We start from the raw sequence: 23,513 nt of genomic DNA on the forward strand, positions 1-23,513 counted from the left end.
TCCGTGCTAAAGCCGAGCAGAGGGGGTGGGGTCAGTCCCTGAAGCAAATGATTGTAGTTGAATATCAGTTGTGTGGCTCTGGGAGCTGAGAGAGAGGATATGTGCTCATCATCATGCTACATGATTTCACTGTCTGTCTGCTGAAAGCTGCACGTGCTGCGAGGAGACGCCAGGGGCGCTAGAGACACTTTTACCCGGGTTAAACTGAGAAAACAGAAGCTGCTTTCTCTCTGGTTCAGAGCCAGCTAAGCAAAAGTAGAGGGACACATCACGAGAGGCCTACAAGGCTGTCACTTTACCCCCTTAACCCTTTTCTTTTCTTCCTTCCTTCCTTCCTTCCTTCCTGCTTTACTCCGTCCTGTCCTTGGCTCCTTCCCTCCTGCTTCCTCACCTCCTCCCTTCCTTTTTTCCTCACTTGGTTCTTTCTTGCCTTCTTCCTTCATTCCTCTTGTCTTCCCTTGATTCCATGCTTCCTTTTCTCCTTCCTTCCTTACTCCGTTTCATGCTTCCTTCCTAGTTTTCCTAGTTTTTTCCCTCCTTTCCTCCCTTGTTGCCTTCCATCTCCCTTCCTCCCTTATTTCCCTTCCCTCTGGGTTCAGTCATTTCTTCCTCCCTTGTTCCCTTCCTTCCTCTTTTCTCCCTTGGTTCCTTCCTTCATTCCTGTATCCCTCCTTCCTCCCTTCTTTCATTTCACTCTAAGAAAATTAAAAAATAGAAAGAAATAACCTAAATATCCACCCATCTTCTATTTAACTGGTGAATATTAAAATCTTTAAATGTCCATGAGACATTTGAGAAAATAATTGTTGAATAAACAGTTCAAATAGATGGTTTCATGGTCTGTGGCATTCAGATAAACTCTCTCGTGGATAGAGCTCAGCTGGAACACCATCGGCTGTACTTCAGCTTCACTTTAACTGTGACAAAATGAGATTCTAACTGGGAGCAAAATGCCCCACAGTCCAGGTAAAAAAAATGCTCTCAATACACACTTTGTGCTGTGCCTCTAAGGAGTGTCCCAGTAGTATTACACACACACATTTATTCATCGCTGCTCTTGCTACGGTGGTCTGAAGAGAGGTTCAGTGTGTTTATGTTACCTACAGTTGTGTTGGAGCACGGATGGATGGAAGTCAAACTGCAGTTAGAGAGAGAGAGAGAGAGAGAGGTGGAGGAGTAAGAAGCAGAGAAACAGATGTGCAAATTTAGCAGCACAGAGGTAAAAGGGGGTTTTATCTTTCGCCCTTTGCCGCGGATGTCCTGAATAACTGCTACGAGGGTCTCAAATTACCCCTGAAGTGGGTCAGTTTGGCTTCCAAGACCTCGGCCAGAAATAGAGGGGAGAGGCAACAAGTCCTCGGCTGTGAGCTTGTCAACCATGTTAAGCTGAAGAGTTAATCTAAACATGCTTACATTCCATATTCTGCAACCTTTCCATCAAATATCTTGAACATTTATTGAATTGAGTTGAAACATCAGCCAAACTAAGAGGAGGGTTAGCTTCAACATCTGCACTAAAGGCTCCAAAGAGGCCTCATGCATTGGTCATATTTAAACATGAGGACAGATAATAGACACCAGCTGAGTAAGTAAAACCAATTAAGCTCCAAAAATCGGAGTGAAAGTTTATTATTTTAAGTATCCCCACAAAGAAATAATCAAAGAAAAATGTGGCCATGAATAAATCGAAGCTAAAAAAGCTGTGAAGACTGTACAACAGACTTCAACCCTCACATGTCGTGACATTTCCATGACTTATGTCCTTCTTCATTCCTCTTTTTGTGTGCATTACATTTACCATGTGTGTTTCTGTTATCACTACATATATATGAATCATGCTCAGAAGTTTGTTATTCTTTAAAAGAGAGGAAAATACACTGAGTTCAGTAAAGAGCAAACAGCTGTGGCAGAGATGATCACATGGCCTGATGGAGGCGTCCGGCCTCAGAATAAAAGAATGAATCAATTCAAATCACACATTTTATAAACTCACGGTGACGTGCCAGTGAGATACAAGCCAGGCCAATCAAAGCACAGGAGTTTCAACATCAGCTGAGCAGTGAGGATTGTGTAAAAGTTGCTTAACTTGATGTACTGCTGCCAACAAAGGCGTGCATTTTTCAAGCTGTCATGGAAGTATGACGTAATATCTGAGGCTGCTCTGCTGGCAGCTCCAGCGTGGCTGCTACAGCACAGACCTCCAACTGGGACACACACAAGCAGTATAATGGATCACTTAGGTAACAGGAAACAAACTACGGGCTTCACTAACTCCTCCACAAGTCAAGTATTTCTCTGTTTTCTCTGAGCAGAAGGCATGGACGGTCTATCTTCATAACTTCAGCTATAGAGCACTAAACGTATTCATTTTGCACATGGCAAGTAACCCCTAAATGAGCCTAAACTCTCTGAAGACACTGGAAAGGGAGAGTTAGAGGTCAACTACAGACCTGTTCAGTCCTACAGAGGTTTTAAAACAACACACAGGGGAGAGAGGAGTCAGAAAAATAACCCAAACATGTGTCCAACATTTCTCAGACCTGCTGAAGTAGAGTAGAGGACATGTGTTCAAACCATTTCCTGTCAACTAAAGCCTCATTTGTGAAGCTTATACTGAGGTAAAAAGGCTCTTTGAGTGACAGAGTTTTATAAACAGTTATCCATTTCATTGGCTGTAATACTGTTGTTTTTCTTGTTTTCATGCATTTCCACAAACCCTCTTTCTGCACTGAAATCCGGAATAAACGTGTTTAACGTGGACTTTCATCTTCAGTGCATTCAGTACATCAAATGCCCAGATCATTATTTACTTCACTGAGTACAGCAGTGATGGGAATCTTTGTAGATGCTTAGAGGGCTTACTTGTTTTTCGGGTGACTATTTTAAATTAATGTTTACAAACAATGTCACTTTAAATGATCAATTCAAAGTCTGGAAACCTTGAGCGGTCTGACTGCAGGCCTTTCAATTAACAGCTCTGTCGATTGATGAAAACAACATAAAACTGCCAGCTCAATTTATTTTAATCCTAAAAACACTAGTTACCAAGTGTGTTGCACAGCGACGCACTTACAGTAGACTTGACACACTCTCATTAGTGAATAGAAGAGCTTTAGATTCATTGTTTGTGATGTGCAGTTAATCCACAACATTACAGTAGACTTTACCTGTGCCCATCTGCAGTTACTAAAACACAAAACACACACAGGAATGTTATAGCTTCTCTAGGAATCAGTGTGTTCAAATGAGAGATGTAGTAACAGAAACAAATGTTTCTTGTTCTGCTTGATCTCTTAATTTGTCAAAATGAAAAGGTCTAAAGACCCATGGAGTCTCTCTGACTTCTCTAAACCTTATTTATTAATGTATGTAACGTATTTGTTAATGTATGTAATGCAATTCAGATTAATTTTACATTAACGCACACTGGACTTATATACTGTCTGCTTGCATTGTACTGTTTTTAATTATATACTGTCAGATATTTGCACTAGGGATGCACGACATTATTGGCACGTTATTGGTATCTGCAGAAAATGGCTTGATGACATATTAATATTAATGACATATCAGCATTGGCAGATATGTCATTCTTCTGCCGATAAAACAACGCTTTAATTATGCCTAAATGCTCGATGATTCTCTAAAAAAAGAAAAGAAAATGTTACATGTAAATAAATATGGCATTTTGTACATAACCTAAGTTTAAGTAGTGAATGTGTACATTTTTTAAAGCACTGTATTATGTTATTTCTGTATCTGCCAGTGGGCCACTACAATAAGAGTAGACATGATATCAATTCCACTACAGGGGAGACTTGAAGTTCTCTGCAATTAGGTGGAAAAAACATGTGCCTAATATATCCGTATCAAAATCGGCATACAGGGTTGGAAAATATAGGAAAAAAAACAATATCGTGCATCCCTAATTTGCACTCATTTTGCACAAACCTGCACATCTGTACAGCTCTTTCTTTCATTAATTGTTATTTTGTATTATATCATTTTTATATTCTTATTTTTTATTGCTTATTCTCATATTATTCTATTTAAGTTCCCCGATAGTAGGGGTACAGCTGCTCATAGCTACCTACTTAAAAAAAAAAAAATTAAAATTCTACCTGTGTGTTTGTTCCGCACCTAAACAGCAAGTCAAATTCCTTGTATGCGAAAACCAAATTTGCAATAAACCTGATTCTGACTATCATTTCCTTTATCTATTTTACAGTTACACCTCTATGACTGTATTAGAAAGTCTTCATTCATGTCTTGTTTGGAGTCTATAAAGTCCATTCATCTGTTTTTTTCAACCACTAAAATACCCACGACAAACAACAGTACATCCGACTTAAATAAGGCAAAATGCACATCAAAACATTTTATTTACATAGAAAACAAACATTTTTGACAGCAATGTAATCAAATCTACCTGTTTTTTTTGGTAAAAAAAAATAACAAAAAAAACCCATATAGCAATATAGTAAAGAATAATTCACACACAGTATTTCAATATTTTCTGTAGCATTTAAATGAAATGGAAATCAAGTTTTAGTTCTTTAAATGAGGATAGGAGCATTATACACATCATTTTTGTGGCTGCAATGAGAAGTAACACTTCAGTTTTTCATACACACTTCCTTTGTCTCCTCTATCACAGTAAACCTCCAACAAGTCTGTGTGCCTCTTTAGTTCCTCCAGTCAGCCGTATGCTTTATGTTTACGGTACAGGGTGTAACCACAGTTATCCGCCTGTATAAAGCCCTGTGTTTGCAGACAACAAATATTCAACAGCTACTGTAGATATACTCAATGAATATATCTGGCTATCAGGCAGTGTGAGTGTATTCTTACTGCCTGTGGTCTGTGGTATGACCAGTCATAACCCTGCTCAGGCTGTTCTGGAGCAGTTTCCAATCCCTCCTTTGAACTATTTTCAGCTTAACCGGTAAATACTCAAAAAGACAAGGCATGCAGCTTAGCTGCTGACTGTATATTCATTATTGTGATTTGTTAAGGCACTGGACTCAAAGCAATGCAGCAATAACAAAAAAAAAGTCTCATTTCAAATAAGAAATGAGACATAAACAGTCCTTCCATAGAAAAATATGGAGTCTAATTGAAAACTACACTTAAAGTTGACAGTGCTCGTTATGGCAGTTCACACAGTGTATTTGTCCTCTCCCTGCCTCTGTGCTTTGTGGTAGTGTGTGTAGCTGCCGTACAGCTCATTGAACACCTCCCTGACTCCCATCTGCAGGCCGGCCGTCAGAAACTTGATATCCTGCTCCATACACAGGTCCAGTATCCGATAGATGCCCTCTGTCAGATGCTGCTTGATGTCTGGCCGTAGAGTAACCTGGGCAGACAAATAAGAAGACGGTTGAGAATTAGGAGACAGAAGAAGAGACTAATGGAGGAAAGAGAGGAAGTTAAAAAATGGCAAATGTATGGCAGAAGAATCAGACGTTGGACATGGTTCAAAATATCATATTTAGGCTCAGTTACACCAGGCAGCGATGATCCTTCCTGTTTCACATCTCTGCTTCCTCGTTTCACTCATGCTATTTAACAACAGCATGTTTGTCCCTTTCTTTAACACAAGTTTTTTTGTCAACTCAAGCCTGAGGGACAATATCCGACAACAATTCGTTTATTATTTCATCAAAGGACACGCAACATAATCCTTCTTGGCAAAACTTTTGTCAATGCAAATGTTAAAAGGCAGATTACAAAAAGGGCAAACTGTCCCTGAAAATTAATTATTTACTGAGAGCAAATACTAAAAGAAGCAAATGTTGTGGAGGGTTGGATATAAAGATTTGAATACCTGAGTGGATTGGAAGAAAAAATGTCCTCACGGAAATCAATAAAATATAATGACATAAGTTATTGTCCTATATTTCAGTCTACTGTACTGCATGGTATATGGTCATGGTACACTGTAACCCCTTCAAATTAAAATGTGAAACCTAATACAGTCATGTGATCCAGACTCATACAACCTGATCCAGTCTGCATGCCTTAATACTGTTAAAAGGATGTTGAAACACACTTTATGTCCATCACCACACACATGAACACACACACGCACGACAAACTACTTCAGTAATCTGTTATTCATATAACATGTAACCCTGTCACATGATAACCCCGCAGGTACACAGGTGGTACTCACGGTGACCTGTTGAGTCCTCAGACCTTTCACACACATTATTACCAAGACTGTAAAAGTGTGACTGCACCTGTTAAATAAACCTCCCTCACCTGATAACAGGCTTCACATTTTTGAGGGAACAAGTGACACGTGTTTAACTTCCATTGAATTGTCATGTATAATTAAAGTTACATTTAGGTCATTGATTTCATACTTCATGCAAACTGTAGAGCTGCAATCATTAATAGATTAGTCGTAAATGATTACAATACTAGCTTCTTAAAATTAGCTTCTTGAATTGATTTCTTTTTTTGTTTTCTTACATCTCTATGACTGTAAACAAAAGATCGTTTTTTTAATATTTTATAGACCAAACAACGGATTAAAAGGGGGGTATTAAGCTAATTTCAAGCTTCATATTTCACTCTGTGATACCCGTGGAGTAGCTTAGCATAATTTACTCATCACTTTTCTCACATTGTTGCTCTGTGCAGGCCCTCTTACAGCCTCTGCCTGAAACGACTCAGCTGTGTCCCTTTAAGAAACCCCGCCCCTAAAATCCCACTTTCTTCTGATTGGCCGTACATGCTGCACTTTGTGACATCACAAAGTGTAGCATGTAGAAAAAACCTGTGTGAAACCTGGCGTTCACAGCAGCCTGCAGACTGAGCTGAGAAGCCTGGGGATTACTCCAACATACTTTTACCTACAGATTTGAGACTTCACCCACGTTTAGTCTGGACATCCAACATTGTAACATTTTATGTCTTAAAATGTGAAACAGCATAATAACCCCTTCTTTAATAGAGAAAATTAACAACAGATTAATTGGAATTGAAAATGATTGTAAGTTTCAGACCTACACAGTTGTGGTCAGTTGTATACAGTACAGGGGGAGATGCACAAAGTCTAACAAAGACCCCAGACTACTAGCCTTCTCCTCATCACTGCTGTAGGCCACATTAGCCCATGTGTTCATTTAGAAGAAGTGCCAAGTTTATTCTGTGGAGATCTCCTCTAATAAGATTTTTAATAGAATAGAAATGTGGAACTGTTGAATACTTAGACAAGTGCTTATGTTCACAAACCAGAACTAAACCTGTAATTTTCTAATAACGCCTGTCTGAAGCACGGATAGTTCAGATTCAGCTGAGAGCCAATAGAGACAGTTCTGACACAGAGACGACTAAATGACTTCTGATTTACAAAGAGGGCCATCTTTCTGAAAAGACCCATTAAAAGCACTATTTAAATCCAATTTCAGGATTATTAGATGAGTCACACAGGGCTCAAGAGGATCCAAAACACCTCTTTCTTACTACTTCTGTCTCGCTCTGTCTGCCTGCCTGTCTTTCTCTCAACGCGCGACTCTGCTGGAAACTGCTGAGTCAGGTTGGCGCCACGTTAAATACAGTCTGGTGGCGGAGAGGAGCGGCGTTCACAAGCCAGACGTGAGTCACTGCTTGGAGGGAACATCCAGCCTGAAGCTTCATCCAGCACACGGAGTTACAGTAATCCTGGAGCTGCTCGCTCAGATCTCTGAACATCCACCATCCGGCCAATGGCAACACCCCCCCCCCTCTGCTTCTAAGCGTCAGCATCCCCGTCACTCTGCTCGGCTGAATCACGCCGGCTCAACGACAAACTAGACTGGATCAAAGGATCAGCTGAGATCCTCGTTCATACGTGTGTGTGTGTGTGTGTGTGTGTGAGCATGCAACTGTTTCACTCACAGCTGTAGAAACTCTCCAGGGATGACAGATGGGTTTGGATGTAGAAGTATGTTGACTCTGTATGATGCCATGACTTTGTGTGTGTGTGTGTGTGTGTGTGTGTGTGTACCTTCTGCAGCTCTGTGACGTACTGAGCCACCATGAAGGCTGACAGTGTGGTGAAGCTCTCAGCCGTGGTAGCAATGTGAGAGTACATCCTCTCTATCAGTCGGGAGCACTGCAGATACACGTCACTGTCTGCCCCTGAAAAAACAGAGAATTATGTTTTAATTTATTATAAATTTGTCTAAAAAGTCTATTTTTACATTATTTCCAGACATACAGAGGACATTATACCCAAGTCTAAGTGGTTTGGATCCAATTTGCAGCTGGAAAAGTTTAGTTGTGTGGCACACTTCTTCAGTTGGGTTTTTCCAGGTGCGACTTTTTCAACAACTTTGATTACACCATTAAGGCTTCAAATGTTTGTTTTGTCATGAATACATGAGGATGTTACAGAAAAAGAGCAGAGAAGTAGGGAAAAATTGAACACAATGACATTTCTTCTTTAAGTATTTATTGCTTAGTTTTGAGCCACTGGCTTGTAAATAACAGTTTCTTCCTTGTTGACTAAGCAAAGCTTTGCCACAGAAATCTACAGTGACAGGCAATTTAAGACGCGATTGTAAACACTCCCTGGCTTAGAATTACTCTATTCCTGGAAGGCTGTTTGGTAAATATCAGAATCTGTGAAACAGTGTGGCTTGGACCTGATGCCAAGTCCCAACATTTCCAGAAGCTTCCAGTAAGAGAAAAAGTATACAAAGACACATTTCCTCTTTAAAGCTCCTGTGAGGAGTTTTTCTCTGGGTATGAAACAGACTGAAATTAATTCTGATTACTCGATATGACCTACAAAAGCAAACCAGACCATCAGCGACAAGATTGATTATTTCTATGTAGTTATTTTCAATGCCTGAAACTGCTGGCGGGGGGTAGGTGTCAGACGAAGCAATTAACTGCTCGCTGCTTCTGTTAACAATTTCCAGGGCAAAAATTTAAAGTGAGTGATACGAAAGCCTCTTTCACACATGTACTGCACTCCTGAACATGTCCTGACGTTACCCGGGCGGGCCACATGTGTGAACGCAAACGGACGATCTTTTGACCCCGACATTACCCTGACTTTCTCCTGCCAGCGACCTAGCATCGTGTCGGGAGAAAGTCTGGGTCGGCCGATGTGTGAACGCAGCAGGAAATACTCAGGAACATTCACTGCGAGCGAGTGATGAGGGAAGGGAGGGAAGGGAGGGGGCGGGGGGGGTTTGCAGCGAACAATACATCGTCTATTTCAAGAAAGTTATGTCGTAATTCCATTATAACTGTGCTTCATTCTTCTCCACCATATCTTAGTGTTTGTTCACAAACTTTAATCTGCTCACCTTGCTTCTCTTCAGTTATTTCTCCGCACACACCTTCACCTGCTCTACCTGCACACAGCGGCTCTTTCTGTGTCTCTCTCCCTTACTGTCTGCTCTGTTTACATCCATCATGAGCTGCACGTTTTTTGAAACTCGCCCAAAAAACAAAACTCGTGTTTTGTATTTTTTTCACCGGCGATCTCGTTTTCACAGCAGCAGGTGACCGCGCATGAAGGAGGCTCATTGTTACGTGTGGAAACAATCAAACCCGACAAATGAGACAGACATTACACAGCTGCACTTATCTTTAAAAACAGAATAAGGTGGTCAGTATTTAACAGAAAACATTGCACCTCAATCAATGCATTTACAGGAGGGACCAGCCAACGTCTGTGGGTGTGTGTGTGTGATTTCTGATGAGCATGTGGGAAACATTGCTGCAGGTATGGGAGAGACAGAACGCGAGGGCTGAGTGTCCAGTAAGTTAATCGATTGTGGATGACGATCTTTTTGACAGATATATTAAGACATATGATAGAATCAGTCGCCAAATATACTTGCCCCCCTCCCCGCCCCCCTCCTCGTCCAACAGGTAAAAATCTCCCGCTGTGAGGGACATGTGTGAAAGGGCAATGGGTAATGTCTGGGTAACCTGGGTCCTGAAATTGTCAGGAAAATGTCAGGAGTGCATGTGTGAAAAGGGCTTAAGACTGTTAAAGAAAGCAGGATGGGATTTTGTGTTAAAAATCACCACTTAAGAATGTACAGGACAACATCAGAGATTAGAGGTACAGCTTTGTCCACAGGGGGCGCCAAAATCAACACAAACCAAAAGTTCCTCACAGGAGCTTTAAAACACAATTCAGCATCAAAACTTTATTTGTTATATTTTGGTACATTGCATATACAATGAACCAGGGTCTTTTTTGAAGACCAATTCAGAAACATGTTTGGAATATAACATTAATAAGGTTAATTCCTTCAGGACCTCGGATCTTTTAAAACTCTCCTCTTACTCATTACTGATATTACTGTTTAGCATGCACTCATAATTTAAAAATCTCACCCTCCTCTTTTTTCAAACACAAATATTTGCACAAATGTGTTTTTTATTTGAAAAGTTTTCCTGTCCGAGTCTGTTTGTGTTACCTGTGTCGCTGTCTCCTCTCTGCCGACCCTCCTGCATGATGGATGCCAGCAGACGATGGAAGATGTTTAAGAACGACGGAGCTGCGTTCAACATCACCTGGACACACAAGGATATGTCATTAATATGTTTATAGAGTCAAATGTTTGTCAGATTAGGAGGTAGAATCTACCTGCACTCAGAGTATTAAAAACTTTAAACAGCCATTACTTAAGCAATATCACACACAAGGTTGTGAAGTTGAACTAAATATCAGCACGGCTGTGATTCGGTTGTAGATAATCACAGCCATGATGATATTCAGAACAACGTCACTACCTCGAGTGTGATGTTGTTTTTATACATCAGTTATACAAACGGGAAATAGTAGTAAACAGTTTCACAACTTAACTGAAACTTGACTTTTGTTGCCAAGCAACCCAAACATTCTGCTGCACTGCGTCTACAGGTCACCACAGATCAGCTGTTTTTATCATGTACATTTATCTCTTTGTTTTAATTGATCATCAACCAGTGAAATAAGAGTCTGCTGTGTGATTCAGAGGCACCAGCTTGATCAACGTAGACACACAGTCTGCTGTAATGTTAATTAACAGTATTCAGAACACCTGGCTGAGGCGGAGGGATACACAGAGTGAAAAGTCCCAGTGATGTTGTTCTCTAAATCAGCACTCATGTAAGGCCTCTTATCCAATCAGATTACTTGGTCTGAACGAACGGTTGTATAAATGCTGTTTAAATGCACTGAAGCTGAATGTGCTGGTACAGCCAGTAAACATGTGGGTTACCACTCACAGAACCACTTGTATGTTCACGAAGTTTAGAGCGGCTTACGGTAAATTTGAAAGGGAAATTAAACCTTTAAGGCTCTTAGGAGTTGAACAGAGAGACCTTTTTAAATCGGGACAAAGCGGTCCTGCAATATCCATCCATCACATCATTTTCACAGGTTGAGTCATAACACAGCAGCTCGTAAACTCACTGTCCAAAACATTTCTGAGGTAAAAGTTGGATTCACTAAAGAGCTACGCATTTCTGCCCGTACTCTCTCTCTGTTCATTATTCAAGGCCGACGTTGGACTGAGCGAGGACGACGAGGGAGAGGAGGAGGTGATGTCACCAGCTCTGGATGGAGCTCAGTAATGGTTTCCATCTACTTGTACCAGCTCCATGCCAACCGACGCCACATGCCAGCTCCCCTACCTCTTCTCTCCACCTCCCCCTCTCTGCCCTATCACACCTCCTTTCTCCAGCTCCCTCCCCTCTTTTCTAATTTGTCCGGAGACTTCCCTCGTGCATCGCATTCAAATCACATCAAAGGCTTTTGTTCTCCGTCTAATGCTTCCTCTCTTATGTCTTTATCACTTGTTTTTTGATTCCCCTCTCTTCCTCTATAAAAGTACTCTCTCTTCCTCCCTTGCCTCCACTCTGGTCTCAGTTTTACCTCCCCCCTTCCCTGCTGTGTTTTGTCCTCACAAACATCTGATATCAGTTAGCTGGTTTTTGCCGCTTTATTGAATGCAGCTGCCCCATTTCGGTCACACTTTGTCATCGTGTCTGACAAAAAGTCATTCTTTTAGAAGGCGAGAAACAAAAAAATTATCACATTAACACCAAACAAAAAGGCCTTGTATGGCAAGTTTTACATTTCTAGTAAAAAGTCCTTCTGTAGAAAAAACATGTTTTTAACTTTGGGATCGAGACAGAAAAAGCTGAACATTGGGACGTTATGAGTTTTCGTGCAGCTGCAGCAGGACTGAGCTGCAATATCCTTTTGTTCAAAGCGAGCGATGCGGTCCTCCGGGGCATCCTGTGAACTCAGCGGCGAGTTTAAAGCATGGACCACAATTTATTTAAATCAAGGAGTCACACAAGCAGCCTTGAACTATGAGGGTGTAGTTTTGGTTTCATAAATAAAACTATCTTCTTAATAATCTTGCAAACAAGAGGGACCCGGCCTTGGAATGACATGGACTCTCGTCCTCACTTAACATCACACTAAAGTCTTTAACTCAGATTTATGAGCTACATACTGTATGTTTGCATTGCATTGTTTTTAATTTGATACTGTTAAATATTTGCACTACCATCATCTTGCACAAACCTGCACATCTGTACAGCTCTTTAATTACACATGGTGTACATATTTAGTATTTTATTGCTTTCTTACATCTTATTCTTATTGTCAATTTTTTATCTCAATCTATTGAAGTTGACTGACAGGAGTACTACTGTTAAATAGCTTTTATTTATTTGTATTCCTTGTATGTGTAAACCTACTTGGTTTGATGTACATACTACTTGGTGTATGGTTGCAAAATATCCTTTAAAGAACAGGGGACTATACTACGAAGCAAGTTCAACATACCCAGGGTATCTTTTCCTGATCTGGCTTCTCTTAAGCTAACAAAAGGCAATCACGCTATGCGGTCACACAATGCAGGTTATCAACGCGATAAGTCAACGTCAGGCTTCAGTGTTTTAATCAGGTGTTAGTATCAGTAAAGAACAATGAATATCTTTTGGTAACGACGGTAAAGAGGAAGTGTTTTACCGGCCTCTCTACCTGCTCCCTCTCACGATCTGCTCACAGAACTCCTGGATCAAGAGACCTGATTGGTCAGTAGGTGGTGTGTGTACTCATCAAGTTGATCTCTTATCTCAGACATATCCTGCTTCAGAGCTTCGTAGTACTGAAAACTCAGAGTTAACCCTGAAGTAACCTCATAACCGCTAATCCTTCTTCGTAGTGTACTCCCCTGATAAAGTTTGATAAATATCATGTTTTATAAAAATAGTTTGATGTTAAGTTCAAACTATCACGTCCGATATTAACAATGAACCTTAACCTCACTAAATATTTCTTTATTCTGACTCAAAGGGATAGTCAGTTGATCAGCTACAGTAGATGTCAATCAACACAACCCCGTTTGGAGAAGCCGGCCAGAAAATCAACATAGCAGCTAAGCTAACAAAAATTCCCACCTGAAATAAAGTGCAAGTTTATGTTATATGAGGTGCTAGTTTAGCTCAGTTGCCCCATGTACAGATGCTGCAGCCCGAGACGCACTGATCGCAGGTTTGACTCTTGGTCTGCTGATCATTTGGTTCATGTCTTCCCCCACTCCCCACATTTCCTGACTCTCTTCAGCTGCCCTATATAATAAAGGCAAAAGTGTAGCAGAAAGTGACATGCAAGCTCAAACTAAAGCTGTTCAAACAAAGAGTGTCCTGGTCACGGTAAAGATTTTACTGTGTACTGCTGAGTGATTTGGTAAGCGTAGGAATACAGACGTTGTGTGCGTTTGAGAAAGACAAAGTGCCAAAAGGAAAGAGCTTTCTGAGAGCAAGTCAGAGCGGTGGTAATATTCAAAATAAAGCATGCACTAAAATTGGTCTTTCAGGTGGGACTTGTTTGAGCTGGCTAAAGTCCTTAAGCTACACCCCTTTCCACAGTGTTACATAGCTTAGCTTACATGTCTCCAGCTTCTCTGAACATGGGCAGTGCTGATCGGCATCTACTGCAGTACACTCGCAAAATCTGAGCTATACATTTAACCACACAGAGCACTGTCTATAACTGCATCATCTTTAATTGAGGGATTGCATTAAAGCAACTCCCACTGGATGTTCTTCTTTGCCTCTGAATATATTCCCACATCTTGTTACAGGAGTAAAATTAAACTCAATTAAAGCCTGCTCTTTTATATCGCTCTTCTGAAAGCTATCATTATTGCCACTCAAAGGTATTATTATGTTCTTTTTTAAAACATTTTCTTCTGAAACTATTCACTCCCTCCACCCACCCCCACCTGTCCGCCTGTTCATACCTGAGGATGACACTGGATGATGGCAAACAGCGCCTCATGAACAGCCAGGAACGCCGACTGGTACACGAGTGGGGTCAAGTGGTCGAGGGGCACCTGCTGAAGCGCCCCGAGGACCAGGATCACGTGATGAGGGTTGTTGATGCGCCCCTCGCCCTGACGCAGGAGTGATGTCATTGAGGTCACCGTGGGAACAGTAAAAGGAAGGGTCAGAGAGACGTCCTGACTGGATGATCTCACCAAGAACTGTAACACAGAAGATTTGCACGCAGAGAGTTAGAGAGATAAAACACAGCTATGACAGCGGTGCCCTGAAAGTGAAGCAGTGGGTTACGGTTTATTAATGTGCTTTTCATACAGACATGTTGGAACAAACCATGACAAAGCTATTTTGGGGGCAATTTTACTACTTTTACTCATTTAATATTCACAAACCATGCTGTGCAGGGACATGTTGTGAAAAATGACTTTTAAAGATCTTCTACTGCTTTTAAAACATGAATATTTTACAGGCATTAAGTTTGGATGATTTAAGGCTTCCTCCTCTGACACCGTCTAAAGGGAAAAGCTGGAGGAAATATGCAAACACCAGATCAGTCAGATGACAGACATATGGACACAGTGAGAGTGGGTAACAGAGACAGAACAGCATGGTTAGCATATTCAAGTACAGTGCTTGTGTGTGTGTGTGTGTGTGTGTGTGTGTGTGTGTGTGTGTGTGTGTGTGTGTGTGTGTGTGTCTGCAGTATGGTTAAGCAGATTGCCGTGTTGTCTGCCTGCTCCACCCAGCAGGCCTGATGAAAAACACATTGACTTAAAGAGGAAATTACAAAGAACAGGCCCTCCTGCGGAAATCAGCAGACTGTGATTGTCATTTGGCTGCTGAGTCACTCAAGACAGCTGTCGCATGTGCGTCCAGCTCACTGTCACTTTAATTATTACTGACGCAGGGCTAAAGAGCAGACAGTAAAATACACTCAGCGTGGGACTGTCCCCAGCTTGTCCTAACATTCCTGTGAAAGTTATACTCAGAAGTCTGGCTTTAGAATTTTCCTTTCATACACCTATGTAGAACATTTATTAGAAAATCAAATGTACTGAGAGCGACGTTAGTGCCACTTGGCTCAGAGGGGTGAGAAAACCTCATTCCAGTGATGTTGAACAAGATATGTTAAAAAGCGGTAAGCCTTTGTGAGAGGGGCATTTGCAAACATAGCACACACTTAATGAACAAACGCAATGTATTTTAGATTGGAAGGCAGCTCCACCTGCCAGGCTGCCAAAGAAACTACAATCAGAAAATGTAATTTGAAGCTCATCCTCAAATACTGCCAACGCTCCCGAAGTTTGGAGGTCTCATCTGACTATTTAAACGCACGTTTAAAAATGTTGGAAATACTCAAACAATATCTTGCAATATCAGAAACCTTTGCACAAGCGCATGTGTGTGTCTGTCTGTGTGTGTGTGTGCACTCACTGAAGCACATTCTTGCATGATTTCGCTTGCTGCATTTGACAGCGTGTGTGTGTGTGTGTGTGTGTGTGTGTTTTTCTCACCACCATAGCTGATATAATCTGTGGTGCAATGAGCCACAGCGCTTTAGAGCAGGGCTCCGGTAACTGACAACAGGACAGCAGCTTAGTGCTAATGACTGCAGATAGCACCTCCTGCAGAACAGAAGAGGAGGAAGAAGAGAGAGAGCAGTTCATTAGAGAGATTTTTAATCTCACAGCAAATATGATTCGTCATAGAGCTAACAAACAGCAGATCTCTGTTAAGACGGAGATTTTTTTAGTAAAAAATAAAAGCCATTAAATAAATGAAGCTAGACAAAATTCAAACAAAGAGTCAGATCTTAACATGTGTACAGCAGAAGTGATCAAGTTGTGAGGATTGATGCGGGCCTCACCCTGTAGCTTCCTGCCCTCAGCTTGCCACAGTCCAGTCCCTCTTTGATCATCAGCAGCAGCAGGTTCAGCTGACCTGTGGTGCTCTTCTCCACCAGGGGGCGCAGCAGCTCCTGCACAGCCGGCTCCAGCTCACAAACATCCTTTGAGGACAGCCAAGAGGCTGAAAGCAAAGTGAAAGTGACACATTTACTATAATAATCATGCATTACAAATACACAGTGATAAATGTATCAATGTGTATGGGTCCACTAATAGACCACTTTTTTTAGATACACCTTGATCTTGTTCAGCAACATCAATTCGTCTATAAGTTCTTCACAATTTAATTAATCAGCAACTTTTTTTTTTTTTAAAGATATTTGTTTATTATTATTATTTGCATTTTAATTGACACTTTGTAAGAGGTATGATTTAACTACAGGTTTATAAGTGAGGTTGTAGTTTGCATTGGTTTTCTCTTGGACTGCATTGTATTGAAAGGCGTTTCCATTAGTTTGTCCACCCCATAAACAGACGCAGAATCATTAATAATTATATACACATTCTAATATACTGAATAAAGCTGATCTGAAGCCCCAAAGTAAGTGCTGCTCTAGGATGAGACTTGTTTGATGTCTCAGATTTCTTGGCTATTTAAACACTTCTCATCCAAAACAGCTGGAAGGAATAAACATTACAATCTTGGAAAACGTTCTATCATTAATTACATCTGCATTTGGCACATACTGAAAACCTGTGTACCTGTGAGCAGCCTGTGCACAGTCTGCAGCATCTGCATGTACAGCTCATCCTCCTCCTTTCTTCCTTCCTCCTCCTCTCCCTCTTCTCCCGTCTTCTTCACTGCTTTGTAGAAAGCAGACAGGAAACGGAGAGAGGAAACCAGGAAGTCCATGGGCCTGTGGGCGGAAGTTATTTCCTTGAGGATCTGCTGGCAGAAGCTCTGATAGAGGCTCATGTGAGTCAGGGTGAGCTTCTTCTTCTCCTCTCCCTCCACTGACAGGGCGGACAGCTCACACTGCAGCATGACCGTAACAACTTCTACTACGAAGGCTTGACCGAGGGTGCTGGCGGGCTGGATGACCGACTGACAGGTGGTCTGAGGCTTCAGCACAGACTCTACGGCAGGTCCAAGTGCAGCAGTCGTTCTTGTTAGCATTTGGGTTAACGTTTGATCCATTGGTTTACTCCTGCCCAGGTTAGAGGTCATCGCCTGGGAGAAAGAGGTCAGCGACGCCAGGAGGAGATGAACAGACATAATGGAGGATTCTGGATCTGGTTTACCTGAAGCCGCCCCTGAACTTGGTGCAATTTCCATAAGATAGGAGGCAAACTGGTCCAGGTTGAGCCTCACGCTGCTGTTTCGGGCTATAATCAGCTGCACCAAGCACCTGATGAAGCTTTGCACTGCTTTGATTAACTCCGACCAATTAGGGCTGCTTGTGGCTCCAAATCTTCCCTTGTTGCTTTGCCAAAGGAGAGACGACACAGCGGCCTGCAGCAGAGTGCCACCATGGATCAGTTTCAAAACACTCTGGAAGTTTCTACCCTCCAGGAGACAAGTCAGAATCTGGAGCAGCTTCACCAGGAATACAGCGTCATCTTCAGGTTCAGGAGGGTCCATGGCCGTCTGGTGTGACTGACCGGAGGTGGAGGTGAGCATGAAGAAAAGGAGGAGGAAAAGAGAGGACAGATCCTCAGGGTTCATCCCATCTGGGTTGAGGTTTGATAAGATTTGGAGGAGGATTACCAGCTCTTTGCTCTGTGTGTCAGTGAGCAAAACAGACACCTGCCCCGTCTTCAAGGAAGCCAAAATATCCTCTACCATACTTTCTGTTTTCACAAGTGTACAGCTAGATTCTGTTCCTTTCTCTTGACACTTTAGGAGTGCAGGACAAGCCTTTGGTAAATGTGCTGCTTTGAGAACACCAATAATCCTTTGTGTGAGGGAGCTGACTGTGGCAGAGAACAGTGAAGGCAACTCAGCAAGAACGGAGCTTTGGAGAAGCTGCGAAGATACAAGGGAGGCAGTCAGAGAGCCGAGCGGCGGGACCTTTCCTCCTCCTGTCTGTCTGCTAATGAGCGAACTGACAAGTGTATCTGCTATGCAGCCCATGTCTTCTCTGCTCAGGTAGGGAGCTATCAAAGGCAAATTGGAGGTGACAAGATACCAGTGTGCGACAAGGTAGGAGCCGGCATTCACACTCCCGATCTGCCCGTCCCAAACCTGCTCTCCCCCAAGACTCGCCTTAAACTCTGATGAAGCTGATATAAACTGGGCTGCCCTGTTCAGCAGAGCAGCAGTGCTCGGTTCAGAGAGTAAGGAGGTATCTAACAGAACTTTCTTCATCTGTTGCAAAGTGAGGTGTTTCACCAGGAGACAGTTCATTGGGCTGCAGGATGGTTGAAGACGTGCAGGAAAGATGTCACCAGAGAGGAGACTTTCTATACGAGTCAGGGCTGGAGCGAGGTCTTCAGTCTCACTTGATGCTGTTAAATGTGCCGAGTCAAGAGGTGTGTATTTGCTGCAGTGGATAAAGAAGAGCGTGTCCACCTCCACCCAGGTGTATCTGAGGAGGAGCGTGGCCTCCTGGGTCTTTTGTTCCCAAACTGTCCATATTTTAGACTCTGAGCCTTTGTGATCCACATTCTTCTTGCCTTTTTTTGGCATCTTTTGAACTGAACCCATGTTTGTTTTTACAAATCTTTCTTCTCTTGACCATAGATTTAGCAACTCCTTCACTACCTGTTGCATCTCCTCCATCAGCCCCTGACTCTTCCTCACCACGGGAAGAGGAGAGGAATTGTCCAGAGTCTTCAGACTAAACATGACAACATGAAGCAGCTGACTCAGGGAGAACAGTTTCAGAGATGCATCCCCTCTCTCCTGCTCCACCTGTATTTCTTTATCCCCATCAATCTCCATCTTCTCTGCCTCTCTGTCCTCCTTCACCAGGTCCGGTAGTATATATTTCCTGATGCTCTCCAACACTAATGAGCAGATCTCGAGGCCCTGTGAGGGGGGAGCGTCCAGCAGACAAGTAGTCAGGGAGGAGGAGACGCCCTCAGACAGCAGAGGAGGGCGGAGGGCATCCAGGGCCGGCTGACAGATCACAGACAGGAGCTCAGAGAAGAGACGGGGCAGCTGACGAAGCTTTGTGTAGGTCTCGAGGAGGCTGCACACCATGAGCTGTTGGGGAAGGAAACATTTGTCTCAGACAAGCTGAATCTAATACTTGTAAGTGGGCATTTTAGGCTGAAATATACAAAACTGGGAAAACTGCCCTCATACAAATGTAATATTTTGACCCAGACCTCAAGTTTTAAGCTATGTTCCACTAGGCGGCTTTTATACCAGGTTGCAAGGGCTGGGGGAAAAAAAGCCTGCTCTTAAAGGAGCAATTGGCCCCTGGAAAAAGCCACTGTCAGTCAAAGCTGTTGTTCTCTGTAATCGATAGAAGCAATAGTATTTTAAATTGGCGCCATAGCTGTGGAGAAAGTTGTACAAACAGCTCGAAGTTTCGCCCATTCTACATTCCTACAACACCCAGCGTGCTCTGACAGGAACGGCCCAGCGAGAGACGCTGGAGTGAAATGTGACCGTTTTGTTGCAGGCAACGGCTCAGAGCGGGACAGAAACAGAAATATGACGAGAAAATACCGGTGGATCGTCTTCAGGTCTGCAGTCTACATTTCAAACCTCATGTTAAACGAGACGTGACATCGGAGGCGGCCGTCCTAGATTGAGGAAGTGTAGTTTAGCGAGCTCCCTGGCCTCCACAAATGACATGTTTTACGTAGTAGGAGGTTTTCCAGGGCCCATTGGAGAAGCAGATATCGTCCTCTAAAGGCACAGAGCGAAATTGAATTTTTTTCCTACCATAATGGCATGATAGAACTTAGGGCTGAACAATGAATCAAAATGTAATCGAAATCACGATATAGCCTGCTGCAATTTTCGAATCGCAGGAGGCGCATTATTTATTAAAAGGTTAAATATGTGTCAAAAAAACATTTTAATTTAAATATTGTGCTCCAGAGATGTTCTGGCCAACACATCAGACACAGACGTAAGTATCAAATATATTTGGTACAGATCCCTGCAGAAAACACACCATAAACATGTTTTTCAATGAAAATTAGAACAATTAGGTAAAACTTATCATTCAATTTAAAATCGCAAATCATATCGAAGTCGCAATATAAATCAAAATAATCACAATTAGATATTTATTTACTACATATTTAAGTCGACTTCACTGAACGATGCAATTGCCTTTTAGACCTAGATTATAAAATTTCCTATTGTGCTTGAAGTCTGTTTCCTCTGTCTATAATAATATATTTGTATTTTAAACTAACTGTGGTTCTGGCTGGGCCAGAAAGATATTTCCATCTCCATCCTGGTTAAATACAGGTGGAATTAAAACAAATAAAACAATGTAATCAGACCTGTCGGGCACGTTGCACTCGTGCTTCCATGCATTCAGAATTGACCCAGGCTGAAGATAGAAGCTGGTCCAGGTCTGGCTCCAGAATCAGATGGTTGAGACTCAACAGCACCTTTAGACAGCGATACCATGCCGGGATACTGAAAGACAAGAATAAGTTAATCATAGGACTAATAGAAGGGGCACTCAAAAAAGCCCTTTCAGTAATTCTGAATGTTAAAAACCTTTAAAATAAAATGAAATATTTCAGAGAGTGTTTTTACCTTGGCTGGGCCTGGTTGAAAAGCATTTGCCCCAGGGCTCTGTAAAAGTTGAACTGGACCTCTCCATGTCTGATCCTGTCTGCTGCTACATTATAAATATCAGCGGACAGAGCCTGGCTGAGCAGGGACTCCACAGCCAGCAGAGCCAGGCTCCAGCTCTCTGGGGAACAGGGGGAGGATGGGGGAGATTCTTTCCCAGGGGAAACAGAGATCAGCTCCTTTTCTTTGGCAGGTGAGAGCGAGGGTCCATCAAGACCTACGTCCAAAACAGGGACCAATTTGGTGAGGAAATAGAAACACAGCATCCTGTGTGCTTCCTCACTGTCTCCTCTCCCTTTGCCGTAGCTTTCCAGGAAGAACTTAAACAGCAGAGACAATGTGTTGGACTTCACAGAGTAGTGCAGAGCTGGATCACAGTATCCCGGAGTGCTCAGTTTGGAAAGCACGGCACTGACTGGCTTCAAGGGGCCTTTTGCCCCGCCAGGACCACGTTTTCCAGAATCCTCTTTAGATGGAAGGAGCTCATCCTTGTACGAGGTCAGGTGCTCTGAGGGGAAGAGAGCTGAATGAAGGATGGAGTCTATTTTGACCCGGATGTCTCTGCACAGTTGCTGACGGAGACGCAGATGTGTGTGAGCAGGTGAAAACTCCCCAGGTGTCAGCAGGTGTCTGAGTAGGACTAATGGCTGGATCAGCTGGTTGGTTACCATTGTGAAAACTCTGTTAGGGTTGGCTTGTTGTCGCTGAACTGACAAATAACAGGACACAACCTGAAGCAACACCTCAAACAGATTAGCTGAACGGAGGTTGTCTTTTGGATTTAGAGGCGATTTATTAGCATCCAACTTTGGGGGATCTGAAGGACTTTCCGTCATCGGCTTATTCTGGGAACCATCCAAATCGCTAGTAGGCTGAGTTTTAGGACCCTCTGTCAACACCTCATCTTGACATGTGACAGACTCAGTCTTTAGGGGGTCTGCAGGCAATGGCAGCAGTAGCTCGCGGCAGGCCAGAGTGCAGAACTTTGCCAAGAGATCAACCAGGAGCTCATACTTGGTGGTAAAGACAGATGAGAGTGCAGGAGCAGAAAGAAGTCCCTGAAAGACACTCAGTACGGTGGAGAAACACACCGGCGACTTAGGGTCAACACGTGCATGCTCCTGGAGACGGTCAAGCAGCAGCTGGAGGCAAACAGAGAAAAGAGGTGTCATAAAAACCTATATATGTCCATGTCAACACACTCCCTTTCTAGAGTAAGAATGAGCTACAGCCAAAGCATTAATCCAGTATTTGATATTGATGCAGTAGACCATCACAACAAGAGAATTTTTAAATATAGTTGTTGTTGCGTTAAAAACATTACTCTAGATTTGCACGTTTAGGTGTTCCCAACACACCTGTGCCATGTTGAGCCGCAGGCTAATGGTCTTGCCCTGCTTGAGAAGAGAGTGGAGCTTGCGGCTGTGAAGCAAATCATCCAAATAACACCACAGTCCTTCAAGAACTTTCTCAGGAAACTCCACCTTCTGATTGTGCCAGCCTGTCAGAGCATGGGTGCACCAGTCCAACAGCACCTGCATTGCAAAAGAAAAGTGGATGAAAGAATAAATTAACAACAATCAACAAGTGAGAAAAAAAACAAACAAACAATCAAAATGCTAGGGAAAATAGATTTACAGACCATTCTAAACAAATAATTAACAAAAACCTAATACTCCACATTAAACAATCATTCTATGAAGACACAAACATCTTATGACACGGCCACAGCTGTTACCTGTTCCTTGTTGGGCAGCAGGCACTGAGTGGAGATCCAGGCAAAACGTGCCAGCTTTAATTTGTCCTCCCAAGGAGTCTGAGGACTCTTCAGTTTCAGATGGATACCTGAGTAGATGGCAGCCATCACTGCTGCTGGGGCTGCTGCTGAAAAGGCATGAAGAGAAGGAAGAGAAGAGCCAGGACCAGAAGGAAAGACCAAAACATAAAGAAGTAAAGAAATGAAAGGTATTCATTTAATTTAACAATCACAAACTACGTGGGTGACACAGCTGTTGGTGACTTACGTTTAAATGCACGTGCAAACACCCAACTACAATAATTCTACATCCACTACAGATCTGACAGATCTCAGGTCATCAAGCCATTTGTTTATGGACCAAAACACCCACACCAGATCTGGATCGTATTTATATTTTAGGTATTGACAGATACCTTCATTTTAAGCTCTGAGCCCAACACCTACGAATATAAATGTTGGAAACACATTTCTACAAGAACTTGTAAACAGTGTAAACATTTTAAATCTTACTTTTACAATTTGATAAAGACTGTGGGAGAATGTTTCAGCTAACGACAACTAGCTACATAGCACATTCTTGCTAAAGTTAGCTGATTCTGTAGCTGCTTCTGGTCTGCACACAAAGCAAACCATCCTTGAGCTTCTATGTTACATGTTTAAGATTAGTTCACGAGCGCCTGTGATAAGTTTAATAAGACTTACGACTTTACAATCTGCACGTGTCTCCTGTTTTCAGATGTGGACGAACTTTGAACTTTGAACTGCGGCCAGGCAGAAGCAATCGAGAGTAGATCTAAATTAGTATTCACGTTTTCAATCTCCCTCAGCAGAG

The 23,513-nt window shown here is 42.4% G+C and overlaps 1 protein-coding gene across 1 annotated transcript; it reads right to left on the bottom strand.

Moving 5' to 3' along the window:
- Window positions 1-4,470: 4,470 nt before the first annotated feature.
- Window positions 4,471-23,423, bottom strand: urb2 (URB2 ribosome biogenesis homolog). Its single transcript, XM_069658967.1, has 12 exons — window positions 23,384-23,423; window positions 22,661-22,806; window positions 22,281-22,457; window positions 20,884-22,064; window positions 20,622-20,760; window positions 16,914-19,359; window positions 16,172-16,332; window positions 15,819-15,929; window positions 14,265-14,507; window positions 10,437-10,533; window positions 7,997-8,130; window positions 4,471-5,356 (listed from the first exon to the last, which is right to left on the bottom strand). The coding sequence occupies exons 2-12, from the start codon at window positions 22,784-22,786 to the stop codon at window positions 5,159-5,161; spliced, it is 5,013 nt and encodes a 1,670-aa protein (XP_069515068.1). The 5' UTR covers window positions 22,787-22,806; window positions 23,384-23,423; the 3' UTR covers window positions 4,471-5,158.
- Window positions 23,424-23,513: the final 90 nt, after the last annotated feature.

This window comes from Semicossyphus pulcher, unplaced genomic scaffold (genome assembly GCF_022749685.1).
Source record: "Semicossyphus pulcher isolate SPU_LCO1_2020_fin unplaced genomic scaffold, fSemPul1.0.p SCAF_1, whole genome shotgun sequence".
Lineage (NCBI taxonomy): Eukaryota > Metazoa > Chordata > Actinopteri > Labriformes > Labridae > Semicossyphus > Semicossyphus pulcher.